Below are 16,224 nucleotides of genomic sequence, written 5' to 3'. Positions count from 1 at the left end.
GTTTGATTTGTTCGATAATGTCCATCAGTTATGTCTAAATATCTTCTTTTGTTAGGGCATTTGGTAAACAAATCCAAAAGCGCGTTCAGGTCGCGCCGATCGTCAGACGAAAAGTTCAAAAAGTTCCGTTACAGCTCATAGAAACATGCCAAACTAAGTATGAAATCAATCTTTAGGATGTTTTTAACATACAACGTCATTAATGTTCCAACCGGACAATTCAGGGTAGCCTAGTGGTTAGAGCGTTGGACTAGTAACTGGAAGGTTGCAAGTTCAAACCCCCGAGCTGACAAGGTACAAATCTATCGTTCTGCCCCTGAACAGGCAGTTAACCCAGGCCGTCGTTGTAAATAATAATTTGTTCTTAACTGACTTGCCTAGTAAAATGTTTTGGGTGGATTTTTTTTTAATCCTTTGTCTGTACAAATGATGTGGAATGTAACTACCTTTCTCGTGAGCGCGCTAGACCACTCACCCAAAGAGCACTTATGAGCCCCTCCTTAAGAGTAGTTTCCTCAAAACAGGTTCTAAATACTGTTGACATCTAGTGGAAGCCTTGGGAAGTGGAACATAACTAATATCCCACTGTATCTTCAATGGGGGCTGAGTTGAAAAACTACAAACCTTAGATTTCCCACTTCCTGGTTGGATTTTCTATGTTTTTTGCCTGCCATATGAGTTCTGTTATACTCACAGACATCATTCAAACAGTTTTAAAAACTTCAGTGTTTTCTATCCAAATGTACTAATTATATGCATATTCTAGCTTTTACAGCTGAGTAGCAGGCAGCTTAATTTGGGCACGTTTTTCATCCAAGCTACCCAATACTGCCCCCTACCCCAAAGAAGTTAAACAAATCAAATTGTTTATATTTTAGATTCTTCAAAGTAGCCACCATTTTCCTTGATGACAGCTTTGCAGACCAGCTTCACCTGGAATACTTTTCCAACAGTCTTGAAGGAGTTGCTACATATGCTGAGCACTTGTTGGCTGCTTTTCCTTCACTCTGCGGTTCAACTCATCCCAAACCATCTCATTTGGGTTGAGGTCGGTGATTGGGGAGGGCAGGTCATCTGATGCAGCACTCCATCACTCCTTCTTGGTCAAATAGCCCTTACACAGCCTGGAGGTGTGTTTTGGGTCATTGTCCTGTTGAAAAACAAATGATAGTCCCACTAAACTAAAACTAGATGGGATGGCGTATTGCTGCAGAATGCTGTGGTAGCCATGCTGGTTAAGTGTGACTTGAATTCTAAATAAATCACAGACAGTGACACCAGCAAAGCACCATCACACCCCCTCATTGCTTCACGGTGGGAACCACACATGCGGAAATCATCCGTTCACCTACTCTGTATCTCAAAGACACAGCGGTTGGAACCAAATATATCACATTTGGACTCATCAGACCAAAGGTTAGATTTCCACCGGTTTAATGTCCATTTCTCATGTTTCTTGGCCCAAGCAAGTCTATTCTTATTATTGGTGTCCTTTGGTAGTGGTTTCTTTGCAGCAATTTGACCATGAAGGCCTAATTCACGCAGTCTCCTCTGAACCGTTAATGTTGAGATGTCTGTTACTTGAACTCTGCGAAGCATTTATTTGGGTTGCAATTTCTGAGGCTGGTAACTCTAATGAACTCATCTGCAGCAGAGGTAACTCTGGTGTCTCTCTCTTTCCTGTGGCGGTCCTCTTGAGCCAATTTCATCATAGCGCTTGATGTTTTTTGACAACTGCACTTGAAGAAACTTGAATAGTTCTTGAAATTTACCGCATTGACTGACCTTCATGTCTTAAAGTAATGTTGGACTGTCGTTTCTCTTTGCTTATTTGAGCTGTTATTGTCATAATATGGACTTGGTCTTTTACCATAAAGGGTTATCTTCTGTATACCACCCCTACCTTGTCACAACACAACTTATTGGCTCAAACGCATTAAGAAGGAAAGAAATTCCACAAATGAACTTTTAACAAGGCACACCTGTTAATTGAAATGCATTCCAGGTGACAACCTCATGAAGCTGGTTGAGAGAATGCCAAGAGTGTGCAAAGCTGTCAAGGAAAAGGGTGGCTACTTTGAATAATCTCACATATAAAATATGTTTTGATTTGTTGAACACTTTTGTTTTGATTACTACATGATTCCATATTTGTTATTTCATAGTTTTGATGTCTTCACTATTATTCTACAATGTAGAAAATAGTACAATTTAAAGAAACCCTGGAATGAGTGTGTCCAAACTTTTAACTGGTACTGTGTATATATTACTTTTTTTACATAGTGGTGCAGCGCCCCTCTTAAATTCTTTGGGGAGAACCCTGCCTTTTACAGTTCTAAGGACCCACACGTTTAATATGTGCAAGGCATATTGATAAGCGGAGGAAACTACAATGATTTACTCTAGTTGAGATGACGCTAAGTTTATGTCCTTCTGACTGTGAAGTAGCTCTATTTTACTTGCATGTTACATATTAAACCATTTTTCACCACGTCCAATATGGATATTGTGAAATCACTAAGAGTATTTGGTTTTATTCCATCCATTTGAAAGATTCTTCCTCAGGCATTAGTTATGACATCACCACCACAGCCCCTCTTGTTCTTTTGTAGTTCTAATTGTGTGTTTATGTGCATGTCCCTGCCCTCCCCCTTTCTGTGCCTCCCCTCTCCTTTCTCTCCCCTTCTCTTTCGCCCTCTTGCTGGTCTCAGAATAAGGAAGGGCCTTGTCTGGGCCCCTATCATGTAGTAAGTAATGGAATCATCTCCGTCTGCTTGCCCTGCCTCACAAACGCACATTGTCGTCTTCGCTTCATATTTGACTCTGTTTGTTTGTTTCTGCCCTATCTTGAAGTTTGATTTAATTGTTACAAAGAAAGCCACCGCAAAAACTTGCAGCCCTTTTAATTGCTTGTAAAAAGGCCAAATTAAGACGAATACTGAAAGATTCCCATAACCCAACATAGAAAATGCCCATGGCAAAATTTGGAAAGTAAAAAAGCAGCATTTAAAAGCATTTATAATTTTATCAAAAAGTTGTGCATGTGTGAGCTTATGGCACACTCCCACACATAGACGGTCTGGTGAAACAAAAGAGAAGAGGCACTGTATAAAGCTATGTTGTAATGGTTCTGGTCTTTTCTGTTTTCTCTGTCAACAGCATGGACAAGAACGGCACGATGACCATCGACTGGAACGAGTGGAGAGACTACCACCTGCTGCACCCTGCTGATAACATTCCTGAGATCATCCTGTACTGGAAACACTCTACGGTAAAATGGAAAGCTGCATGTTTTCCTCTCAGGGTTGTTCAAAAGCTAATTTTGTTTTTCATTTAAGTAAAATTAGTGGTCCTGTATGGTAGAGCATGTGCTTGCACCACCAGAGTTGTGGGTTCGGTTCTCGGGGCCACCCATTCGTAAAAATGCACGCATGACTATAATTTGCATTGGGATAAAAGCATCTGTATGGCGGCGCGAACACCATGCTCTACCAATATTAAAACTACTAGGACTGTATGTTGACACGTTTGCCGTATTTCCTTTCTCTTCGAATTCAAAAGCAGAGTAGTGTTCATATATTATTAATAGTCCCACAGATACAAACACATTCTCTATGCCCCAACGATATTAGCCGTCTAGGCCCTGACCAGGATTCCCGGAAAGACTCCCTAGAGGAGCCAAACTGGTCACTGTGATCCTGCTTAACCAGACCAGAGCAACCAAGCAGCTACTGCTGACGTCAATAAGCTGGTCTTTCTGCTATCGTATCCCTTTAGGCCAGACACAGACCTGTAGATCAAATCTAACTTATTTTCCACGTTCGCCGAATACAAGTGTAGACTTTACCGTGAAATGCTTACTTACAAGCCCTTAACCAACAGTGCTGTTCAAGAAGAAGAAAATATTTACCAAGTAGGCTAAAATAAAAAGCAATAATAAAAGTAACACAATAAGAATAACAATAACGAGGCTATATGTAAATTGTCCGGTGGCTATTTTTATGAATTGTTCAGCAGTCTAATGGTTTGGGTGTAGAAACTGTTGAGGAGCCTTTTGGTCCTAGACTTGGCACTCCGGTACCGCTTACCGTGCGGTAGCAGAGAAAACAGCCTGAAGTCTCTGACAAAGATCGTAGTGGAGATTCAGTTCACACACTCGTCATTCACACACTCGTGGTCCATATGTGACCGACTGACTTGATTTGGTCTTATGTAGCAAAATTTGAAATTGTGTTTTTTACATTGGATAAAAGTAGAGACTCAGAGTTAGAAAATTGTAAATCATACACTACAGTTGAGGAACAATGGGAAAGTAATTCTCCTTTGAAATGTAATACATTTGTAACCCCACTTTTGAGAAAATGGTCCTTGAATGTTTTGTAACACCTCTGGAGAGCTCTTTGTCTACGCCCATTATGCATCGTTCACACCCTCTTAAGCCTTAGCCCCACCCATCTCTTTAAGGATTCACGTGAGGCCATGTGCTAAACAGAGTGAGTACGGTAGTGTACTAAACAACCAAAGATTTCAAGACTAAAGTCTGGTTTATACTACGTCTATCGACATGTCTGTAGACAGTTGTCGCAGTGACATCATGAACATTCTGTTGTCGCCCGACATCAAACTTGTCGTTGTCGTTATGAAAAAGTATAAACACAAAAACGACAGGCTGCATGACATCAGCAGCCTGGTGGTCCAAAATGGAATATCTGGTGTATTTTAACACCAATAAATCCATCCAGTCAATCTAGCAAACGAGGCAACTTTCTAAACAATGTTTTTTGTTAGCGAGTCAGCCAGATAACGTTAGCTAGCTAACAGTATGCTTTAACTTTCAATGAAAATGACTGTCTTTAAAAAAAAAGCTATGTTAGACAGGATTACCTACACATACTGAGCAGCTCATGTTAGACAGAAGCGTGGCAGACCAATCCAAACTCCTCTCCAGGCATGTCCAGCCCATCCATTATACCAGTGTTAGGAATATTATGAATAAATGACTAAACAATATCCTAATTTTAAATAGAACTGAAACTAAGTAAACTTATACTCTGTTTTATTATATCTGATTAACAATATGAGTTCATAAGAAGGGATTATGTGGCATGAACAAGGAGTAATTAAATATAACAATTCATGCATTCCTAGGTTTTCTGTTAATTAGAACTCTCAGCCAAGTGGTGATCGATAATGATGAGGGGTCAAGAGTTAATTCAGTTATGTTGTGTGTCCTGTGTGTGTGTTAGTGAGTTGGAATTAACTTTTAAACTCACTTCATTCTCGGTCGGGAGGAGGGGATTCATTCTAGAAGCAATGAAATGACGTCATGTTTTGTATATAAACTGTTGTTCGTGGATACATGAGAGCGCGCTCCGAGAATAAATCCTATTATCCATTTTTGATGAGACTCGTCTCAGTCTATTTGATGAGAATTTGCAAGATTCTTATTTGCATAAAATAGACGAAGTGAATTCAATTAATGAAAACATATTGGAAATAATTAAATTACTTTAACAGCCAGCCAATCATGGCTAGCGGGAAAGTTCCCATCTTTTTCCGTGGCTAAAACAACTAGTCTCGTAATTTTAACAATTTTATTCATATTTACAGATGGCAAACATGTTTGTTATTAAGGCACATGTAAGTTCACATGTTCCAGAAGGCATTTCTGCCAAAAAAAAACGCATTTTGATAAAAATACAAATTTGGGTTTAAAATGCCTCTCCTGTGAAGTAGTGATGTGATGTGAAAAATCATGACAGGTGAAATGAACGCGATCTTCTTTGTCTGCTAATGTATTGACAAGTTAACTGCAGGTATTTACTTTAAAAGCAGCTACAAATATTCACATTCATTAGAACACTTCAAATAAATAGTTTCAACGGTATTGACAGTATTAAAAAACGATCCCATGGCTATTTCCACAATTCCCCTGGTATGTGGTATATATGGTAAACACTGGACCATAAGGAGTACTGTCACTTATATGTAAATTAGAGTTTGGAGCAGGATGCCTTTTAACTACTATCACAAGGAATCTTATACCCTGGTCGGTTAGACCCGCTATCGTTGTGCATCTTATATCCTGGTTGGTTCGACCCGCCATCACGGTACGTTTGCATGTGACAAATGTTTTTATTTGGATTAAAAACATTTATTTAACATTTATTTAACTACAATGGGTAAGTCAGTTGAGAACAAATTCTAATTTACAATGTTGGCGTACCCCAGCCAAACCCTAATTGGATGACACTGGGCCAATTGTGCACCGCCCTATGGGACTCCCTGTCACGGCCGGTTGTGATACAGCCTGGAATCAAACCAGGGTCAGTGGTGTCTTATACCGCTGCGCTACTCGGGAGCCCCACATGGGGGACCAGTATACATTACAAGACTAGTGCTAAGTGGACTTAAACTTGAGGGGATTTGAAAGGGTTGAAAGCGGTTCTGCAGCTGAAATACAGTGGGTGTTTTCACAATTTGTCGTGACCCCCCCCCCCGCCCCCCCCCACCCCCTTTTAAGAGCTCAAACTTCATTTCAAGGGACATTCCTGTTTAAATGATCGTAGGGTACCGACTGGCTGATTCCCTGCAGGAGGTGGAACTTCTTCTAAAAACCCCTGATGCTTCTGTTCCTTAGAGGACCCCCCCTCTACAGTTGTCAACAAAGTTAAATGATTTCCCAATCGTTTGCTTATATATTTAAATAGCGTTTATACTGGGGTATGATACCGTGCTACGCCACTGTTTTGAACTTAAGTATAACTATAAGAAATCTAAGATGTGTCAAATAAATGATATGCAGCTCAGGGCTCCAGCTGTGCATTTGGTTTACTAACTTGTTAGATGTCAAAATCAAGCCTCTTGGTTACAGCAGAGACTGAATGAATGAGTGACATTTTTATTTTTGTGTCAAATCGCCAGTTGGCAACCCATCCCTTATGGGATTAATTGACACACAAACAAACATTACAAACATTCAATCCCCTCCTGGATCAAGATCCCTGTTGCCTAAATAGTAGTATTTTAAATATAATTTAAGAAATAGTGTCCCTTGTGTGCACATTGTGTAATACCGTATACCCCAGTATGGTACAGAAACTGTATGAAAATGTGGATACCGTCCAACCCCATTCTGGATGATGATTGCATAATACTGTTGGTCACAGGGTAGAATAAGGAAAGTAGACCCACCAGTCCAACAACTCTATGTCAATCATGGGACCTTGCTGGAAGTGTATGTGTGCCTCATACCTCCCTCCCTCTTATCATGTCAGAGCAGCCTGTGCTGCTCCTTATCGGTCCCATGTCCCAGACCGGATGTGGTGCTTCAATGCTCGTCTAATGCCCCAGTCAAGGCCCATAGCTGCCAGTTCAAGGCATAGCAGTCATTAGGTCATGATCATTGCCTTGAAATGGTACACACAGACAATAGTCTTGGGCATCATGTTTGCAATGTTACATTGTTCAGATACAAGACCAGAAATTACTTGTAGAGATAATTGTGACAAGTCTGTATGATATATAATCTATACTACCGTTCAAAAGTTTGGGATCACTTAGAAATGTCCTTGTTTTTGTCAATTTTTAAAATAACATCAAATTGATCAGTAATACAGTGTAGACTGCTAATGTTGTAAATGACTATTGTAGCTGGAAACTGCAGATGTATGGAATATCTACGTTGGCGTACAAAGGCCCATTATCAGCAACCATCACTCCTGTGTTCCAATGGCATGTTGTGTTAGCTAATCCAAGATTATCATTTTAAAAGGCTAATTGGTCATTAGAAAAACCTTTTGCAATTATGTTAGAACAGCTGAAAACTGTAGTTCTTATTAAAGAAGCAATAAAACTGTCCTTCTTTAGACTAGTTGGGTATCTGGAGCATCAGCATTTGTGGACTCGATTACAGGCTCAAAATGGCCAGAAACAAAGAACTATTCCTTGCGAGAAAATGCCAAGAAACTGAAGATCTGTGTACTACTCCCTTCAAAGAACAGCACAAACTGGCTCTAACCAGAATAGAAAGAGGAGTGGGAGGCCCCGGTGCACAACTGAGCAAGAGGACAAGTACATTAGTGTTTAGTTTGAGAAACGGGTGCCTCACAAGTCCTCAATTGGCAGCTTCATTAGTAGTACCCGCAAAACACCAGTCTCAAAGTCAACAGTGAAGAGCCGACTCCAGGATGCTGGCCTTCTAGGCAGAATTCCTCTGTCCAGTGTCTGTGTTCTTTTGCCCATCTTAATCTTTTCTTTTTATTGGCCAGTCTGAGATATGGCTTTTTCTTTGCAACTCTGCCTAGAAGGCCAGCATCCCGGAGTCGCTTCTTCAACCCACAAGTGCTGATGCTCCAAATACTCAACTAGCCAGTTTATTGCTTCTTTAATCAGGACAACAGTTTTCAGGTGTGCTAACATAATTGCAAAAGGGTTTTCAATTGGCCTTTTTAAAATGTTAAAACTTGGATTAGCTAACACAACGTACCATTGGAACACAGGAGTGATGGTGGCTGATAATGGGCCTCTGTATCTAATATAATTATTCTATAGTTTTTTTTATAAATATCAACCCCCCCCCCCTGCCCCACATAATACCCCTCTGGTTTTAGCCTCTAAAAGTATACGGATGTCTGATAGAGCTGTTGAAGGTACTACTCAACAATGTACATGCACTGTAATGTGTGTGATTATTACACTGTACTTGCCTATGTTATTTCCATGTAAATACCTACATGCCTTGTCGAACATCGAGTGTTCATGGTCATTTTGAAATGGGTTTGCCTATAGTTGTGTTGATATAGTTTAGGCCAGAGGAGAAACTCCATTGACCGGTCATCTTACCTGCACCTCTTTGTTTGTCCGTCAGATCTTCGATGTTGGGGAGAGTCTGATGGTCCCAGATGAGTTCACCGCCGAGGAGAAGAAGACTGGGATGTGGTGGCGACACCTAGTGGCTGGAGGGGCAGCTGGCGCCGTGTCTCGAACCTGCACAGCACCTCTGGACCGGCTCAAAGTGCTCATGCAGGTAAGGACACTTCCTTTGAGAAGATATGTCAAGAACTGACCTCACGCAAAAGGGACAAGAACTCGGTTCTTTGTATTCACAATGCAAGTGAACCCGGATCCCCTTTAATGAAACGCTTCTTAGTTCACTTTAACTTTAAACAGCCAGTCAGGATTTTGTCTCACGTTAAAAACAAACTTGAGACCCTACTTCTACACTAAACAGTAGTAATGTCACGTATCTATGTGCGTCGGCAACTATGGAGCAAAACAGACGGGTTTGGCTTAGCTTGTTTATTGAAAGCATAAATATATTTGCACAATGAGCACTTGTCTCGCTTACATCGTTACAGTTGTTGGTTAGCTAGCTAGTGAATTTGTGCCATATTAGCATGGATGTGACATCAGTCAAAACACCTCAAAACAACATATGATATTAAGAAGATGAAATTAACCACCTACGATTCCCTACATGGCAGCTTCTTGTCGTTGTTGCTAGCTTTCTGGCCATCCAGAATCACAACAACACAGACTTCTGATGTTGTCAGTTAACCCATCTATGGCAGTGAGCCAATTACATAAGGTCTGTCCTTAGGACACCATTTCTGCTAGCAAGTGCAATTCCACTGGTATGATGCAGCAGGGATTGAGACACAGATGGGTGACATGGCAGAGTAGGAGGCAGAGTTCAGCTTTCTCACGTTTCATTTTTTATTCAACCTTATTTATCCAGGTAGTATCATTGGGATAAAATCAATGTTTTCAAGTCCTGGTCCAACCAAGACAGCAGCAGGGGGGAACAATGTTTCAGACAAATATCCAACGTAACAACTTCGACATATACGCCATAAACAAATTATAGATGTAGACAAATATACATTAGAATTACATACCCAGATCAATCCCTAAGGCCCGAGAACACCCTCGGGTTGTAACGTGATTGGGTGGAAGAGAGCCAATGCGAGGGAATGTTCATGTGTGTCTGTTGGTCAATGATGTCAGCAGCGCTCGTGTGTTCCACCAGCAGAAGCAGACTGGCATAGATAACAGCTTGGAGTTTGTCCCTCTTTCTCGATCTGTTCATCCCTCGGTTTTTCACTCACATCTAGTTTTTTTATGAGCAGAGAGGGAAATTCTCATTCATTATAGCATGAGCAGGGTAAGTACAATAACGGCAAAAGACATGAAAATATGAACAATGTTATAAGGATGTGAAGTTGCATCTAGTTCCTCCCTGTTACAATGCAGTTCAATAACTTGAGTTCACAGTCAACGTGGTGATTTGAATAATGTGAATTTTGTGTTGAATAAATAAATTGTATCTCGGCTTGGTCTCCAGGTTCACGCCACCCGTACCAACAGCATGTGCATCGCCGGCGGCTTCACCCACATGATCCGTGAGGGCGGCATTAGGTCGCTGTGGCGAGGCAATGGCATGAACGTCATCAAGATTGCCCCCGAGTCGGCCATCAAGTTCATGGCTTACGAGCAGGTAAACCTATCGTTCAGCACCCTTACTTTGACATGACGGGACTCTTTCTAGTGTTGTCAATTGAAGCCAATGAAAGATGTGGTATCAACAGCTCTGTAGTTTACTGTCCTTCTGGCAAAAATGACTCCTTCAGACTCTGTCTAGAAACATACTCAGAGGAAAAATGTTAAGCAACTGTCACTTACCAAGTTTGTGTTAAAACTTCTTGGCGCTACCCATCCCATTAGCGGGATCATTTTCGTCAGCAACCGCTGAATAGCATAGCGCCACAGTCAAATAATATTACTAATACTAATTACTAAATATTCATATTCATGAAATCACAAGTGCAATATTGCAAAACACAGTTTAGCCTTTTGTTAATCCACCTGTCGTCTCAGATTTTGAGATTATGCTTTACAGCGAAAGCAATCCAAGTGTTTGTGTAAGTTTATCGATAGCATAGCATAACATCATGTACACTTAGCATCAGGAAGCTTGGTCACTAAAATCAGAAAAGCAATCAAATTAATTGTTTACCTTTGATGATCTTTGGATGTTTTCACTCACGAGACTCCCAGTTACACAACCAATGTTCCTTTTGTTCCATAAAGATTATTTTTATACCCAAAATACCGACGTTTGTTTGTCGTGTTATGTTCAGAAATCCACAGGAAAGAGCAGTCACGACAACGCAGACGTATATTCCAAATAATATCCATAATGTCCACAGAAACATGTCAAACTTTTTTTATAATCCATCCTCATGTTGTTTTTAAAATATATATTCGATAATATATCAGCCGAGTTTTTAGGTTTTTCAATAACAGCGGGAGGAACAATGGTGGCTTTACTCAGTTGCGCAAAAACTCACTCTGAGAGCCCCCACCTATCCACTTACACAATGTGGTCCTTCACGCTCATTTTTCAAAATAAAAGCCTGAAACTATGTATAAAGACTGTTGACACCTTAGGGAAGCCATAGAAAAAGGAATCTGGTTGATATCCCTTTAAATGGAGGATAGGCTTGCATAGGAACAGAGAGGTTTCAAAATAAGAGGCACTTCCTGATTGGATTTTCCTCAGGCTTTCGCCTGCAATATCAGTTATGTTATACTCACAGACAATATTTTTACAGTTTTGGAAACTTCAGAGTGTTTTCTATCATAAGCTGTCAATTATATGCATATTCTAGTTTCTGGGGTTGAGAAATAGGCTGTTTCAAATGGGTACGTTTTTTTGCCAAAAACGAAAATACTGCCCCCTACACGCAAAAGGTTAACTAGGTCCTCATGTCCTAGTTGTTCAGAACTGACACTAACAATAGTTGTTGTTGTCCAGATCAAACGGTTGATAGGCAGCAACCAGGAGACCCTGGGCATCCTGGAGAGGTTTGTGGCTGGATCCCTGGCTGGAGCCATCGCTCAGAGCAGCATCTACCCCATGGAGGTGTTAAAGACCCGCCTAGCCCTGAGGAAGACGGGACAGTTCTCTGGCATCGCTGACTGTGCCAAACACATCTTCCGGAAGGAGGGCATGGCCGCCTTCTACAAGGGCTACATTCCCAACTTGATAGGCATCATCCCCTACGCTGGCATTGACCTGGCCGTCTATGAGGTGGGTGTGAGTGAATGGAGGGAATTGAAAGGAAGTTGTTTAATACTGTTAGTCTCACTGTCATATCTCTTGCGACCACACATCTACTTTCTCTACAACTAACCTCATTGTCTATTTCTTTCATTGTCTCCTCCCTCCATCCAGACTCTGAAGAACTCGTGGCTGCAGCGCTACGCCACAGACAGTGCAGACCCCGGGGTGTTTGTCCTTTTAGCCTGCGGTACCACTTCCAGCACCTGTGGCCAGCTGGCTAGCTACCCCCTGGCCCTGGTCAGGACCCGCATGCAGGCACAAGGTATGCCCTCTGCCCATTTCTATTTGGAGTTTTATTAGATCACTTGCATAGAATTAATTGGTGACAGTGTTGGTTCATGGACCAACCATAATCGGTGGTACAATGGAATGTGTTAATCGGGGATGCATAATCTCCGTACTGGTAGAGGGGTACAGGGGTAGTGTATTTTATTACAGATGTTATATATATAGTTGCCATATCAGATAGTTGTCGACATTCTGAGATTTCCATACCCAACTACAACATTTTCTGTCAAGATAAAACTGCCAAAGGGGGAGGAGTTAGCCTGCAAAGTTCTGTCATACTTTCCAGGTCTATGCCCAAACAGTTTGAGCTTCTAATTTTAAAAATTAATCTCTCCATAAATAAGTCTCTCGCTGTGCCCTGGTCACCATATGTGAATTGATTTCCCCCCATCGATCTTCAGAGTTCGTTCTGTTAGGTGACCTAAACTGGGATAAGCTTAACACCCCGGCAGTCCTACAATCTAAACTTGATGCCCTCAATCTCACACAAATTATCAAGGAACCAACCAGGTACAACCCTAAATCCGTAAACATGGGCACCCTCATAGATATTATCCTGACCAAACGCTCCATAAAACACTTCTGCAAGCAGGCCTTTCTAATTGACCTGGCCCGGGTATCCTGGAAGGATATTGACCTCATTAAGTCAGTCGAGGATGCCTTGTCGTTCTTTAAAAGTAATTTCCTCACCATCTTAAACATCTCCAATCCAAAATTAAATCTAGAATCGACTTTGCAACAAAGCCTCCTTCACTCACACTGCCAAACGTACTCTCGTAAAACTGACTATCCGACCGATCCTCGACTTCGGCGATTGTCATTTACAAAATAGCTTCCAATACTCTACTCAGCAAACTGGATGAACTCTATCACAGTACCATCCATTTTGTCACCAAAGCCCCTTATACCACCCACCACTGCGACCTGTATGCTCTAGTTAGCTGGCCCTCGCTACATATTCGTCGCCAGACCCACTGGCTCCAGGTCATCAATAAGTCTATGCTAAGTAAACCGCTGCCTTATCTCAGTTCACTGGTCACGATAACAACACCCACCCGTAGCACGTGCTCCAGCAGGTATATCTCACTGGTCATCCCCAAAGCCAACACCTCCTTTGGCTGCCTTTCCTTCCAATTCTCTACTGCCAATGACTGGAACGAATTGCAAAAATTGCTGAAGCTGGGGACTTATCTTTCCCTCACTAACTTTAAACATCAGTTATCTGAGCAGCTAACCGATCGCTGCAGCTGTACATAGCCCACCCAATCTACCTACCTCATCCCCATATTGTTTTTAATTACTTTTCTGCTCTTTTGCACACCATTATTTCATCACCATCTGCTCATCTATCACTCCAGTGTTAATTTGCTAAATTGTAATTACTTCGCTACTATGGCCTATTTATTGCCTTACCACCTCACGCCATTTGCACACACTGTATATAGACTTTTTTTCCCTATTGTGTTATTGACTGTATGCTTGTTTATTCCATGTGAAACTCTGTTGTTTGTGTCGCACTGCTTTGTTTTATCTTGGCCAGGTCGCAGTTGTAAATTAGAACTTGTTCTCAACTAGCCTACCTGGTTAAATAAATAAAAAATGGACATTGTTTCCAGATCGGTACATCCCTAGTGTTGATGTGTATTTCTTGTCTCTCATCCATCTTCCTCTCATGTTGTGTCCCCTCAGCCACCATCGAGGGCGGTCCCCAGATGACCATGTCAGGGCTGTTTAAACACATCGTGAAGACTGAGGGCGTGTTCGGACTCTACCGGGGCCTGGCCCCGAACTTCATGAAGGTCATTCCAGCAGTCAGCATCAGCTACGTGGTCTACGAGAACCTCAAGATAAGCTTGGGGGTCGTGTCTCGGTGAGGACCAGGAGGAAAGGGAGAGAGCACCTCCCCTAAAAGCCAAAGGGTTATTTTTTGCTTTTCTTTTTGGAGAGAAAAAGAGCAGAGCGAGGAGTAGGAGACTGAGTGAGAAGAGTTGCCAAGCAGCGGAGCAGGTGACTTGGAAAGCAGGGGTTGTTGCTGGGGTTGTTGGAAACGTTGTCTCATTCTGTGAATGTTATGAGGACAGGTGGGTCGAGGTGGATGGAAGGGGGAGATGTATACTACAACACAAACAACTAAAACGGGGTTCTCCAACCCTGTTCCTGGAGAGCTACTGTCCTGCAAAAACTCCAGGAGGGTAGCTCCAACCCCCCTACCAGGAACAGGGTTGGAGAACTGTGGACTAAATGAAGTGATGGACGGATGTGGACGGACACTGTGACTTGGAGGGAGGTATGGGGAACCTCTCTCATAGATGTAACCTTTAATCATCATTATTTAATGTATTATTTTATCAGTCCAGAGGCACTTCACCATGAGTCCACTGTTGGCTTTTTAAAAATCAAACACGAAGACGCAGGTTAACTAAAAAGCAATCTCTTCACTGGAACACCAACATTCTCCAACCAGCTTGAAGTTTGCTAATAATGTATTTAGGGACGAAGAAGCCGCTTTTGTTCGTGACTGTTGCATTATGGTGGCTGTTGTATGTTTGTGGGAACTGGGGACTGACCCAAATCAACTGGTGGAGCACATATCAAGTAAATGTTTGACCCTTCGTCCCTTAGTACTATCCTATAGGTGGCAGTATTGGTTAACCTATCTGGCTTATGAAAGACAACCAAAGCCTAATTCACGACAAAGGGCTTTTTTGATTGTCATCTAAAATGTTCTTATGTATTATCTGTCCCCCTTTAACGCAGCATTCCCAATTCGGCAACTATTAGGGCACTAGCTGTGGCAAATTTGTCTCGAGGGAGAAAAACCTCAACTCAGAATTTTGGTTTAACTGATTAATTCTTGTATTGTTTTGCCCCATTCAAAGAAATCCAGACTGTGGTTTTCCTTTTTCTCATTGTTTGACTTGATAAGAATGTTAAATTGATTTGAACTGAAAAGGTGATGCAGGTTGAATGCCCATAGTGTCTTATTGTCCACTTAGTCTTAAAACAGCTGGTAAGAAGATGTGTGTGTGTATGTGTGTCTTGATGCTAATTTATTTTTGTATTGTAACCAGATATTTATTTAAATGTGGTCCGTACAGACAGCACTCAAATATTAGATGCTGCTAGCATATAAGTTTAGTTACAATACTATAACAACATATTCAGCAACTGTTTATATATTGTATTTAGCAATTATGATGCAACACACAATGATTAGCCTACCTATTGATCAAGGTTTGAGGTGTTATGTTGTCACTACCTGTTTAACATTTCGGACAGGAAGTCCTGATTTGACATTTGTTCCTCCGGGACCTTCTCTGTACCTGAAGTCTACAGTCTGTAAATGCGTGAATTTCCAGGGTGCAGGATATTCCATGTCCCTTTTCAATAAGTCTGTGAGGGCGTGGTGGCGTAGTACGGCCTTAGTCAAAGTGCAAGGCACTGGGAGACACAGCATCAGCAAGTGTGGGAGTGCTCTGTCTCCAGGGCCGCAGAATGGATAAAAATATCTGCAATGGGACAGGGCAATGGTCTGTGCGAATGAGGACCTGTGTGCATGAGGTCTCTCGTTTTGCTCCATTACATTTAAACTGCAATGTGCAAACACTTCCACCACCAAGCGTCCTCTCACTGCACTTCAACAAGAAACACTTAATAATGCACTTTAAGGTAATTTTCTTTAACTTGAACCAGACTTGAATCTCTTTTTTTTTTAAACAAATCAAATGAGGGGTTGCTAGCATTGCATTTTTTTATCATACATTTGACTGAAATGATTCATATTAAAGGCCCAGTGCAGTCAAAAACAA

At 41.6% G+C, this 16,224-nt stretch overlaps 1 protein-coding gene across 4 annotated transcripts in view; it reads left to right on the top strand.

Moving 5' to 3' along the window:
* Positions 1 to 16,224, top strand: part of slc25a25b (solute carrier family 25 member 25b) — a 47,373-nt gene extending 31,149 nt beyond the window's left edge. For 2 of the 4 annotated variants that reach the window (XM_021601810.2, XM_021601814.2), the window contains exons 4-10: positions 2,712 to 2,747; positions 3,160 to 3,271; positions 8,870 to 9,028; positions 10,346 to 10,498; positions 11,819 to 12,094; positions 12,239 to 12,389; positions 14,105 to 16,224. In XM_021601810.2, coding sequence (XP_021457485.1) covers positions 2,712 to 2,747; positions 3,160 to 3,271; positions 8,870 to 9,028; positions 10,346 to 10,498; positions 11,819 to 12,094; positions 12,239 to 12,389; positions 14,105 to 14,289 — 1,072 coding nt within the window. In that variant the 3' untranslated portion in view covers positions 14,290 to 16,224. The remainder of the gene's footprint in view (positions 1 to 2,711; positions 2,748 to 3,159; positions 3,272 to 8,869; positions 9,029 to 10,345; positions 10,499 to 11,818; positions 12,095 to 12,238; positions 12,390 to 14,104) is intronic. The other 2 variants (XM_021601812.2, XM_021601815.2) reach the window with 1 other exon arrangement.

This window comes from Oncorhynchus mykiss, chromosome 5 (assembly GCF_013265735.2).
Source record: "Oncorhynchus mykiss isolate Arlee chromosome 5, USDA_OmykA_1.1, whole genome shotgun sequence".
Lineage (NCBI taxonomy): Eukaryota > Metazoa > Chordata > Actinopteri > Salmoniformes > Salmonidae > Oncorhynchus > Oncorhynchus mykiss.
Note: the sequence above shows the minus strand (reverse complement) of the source record. Positions and strands in the feature narration are given on the sequence as shown.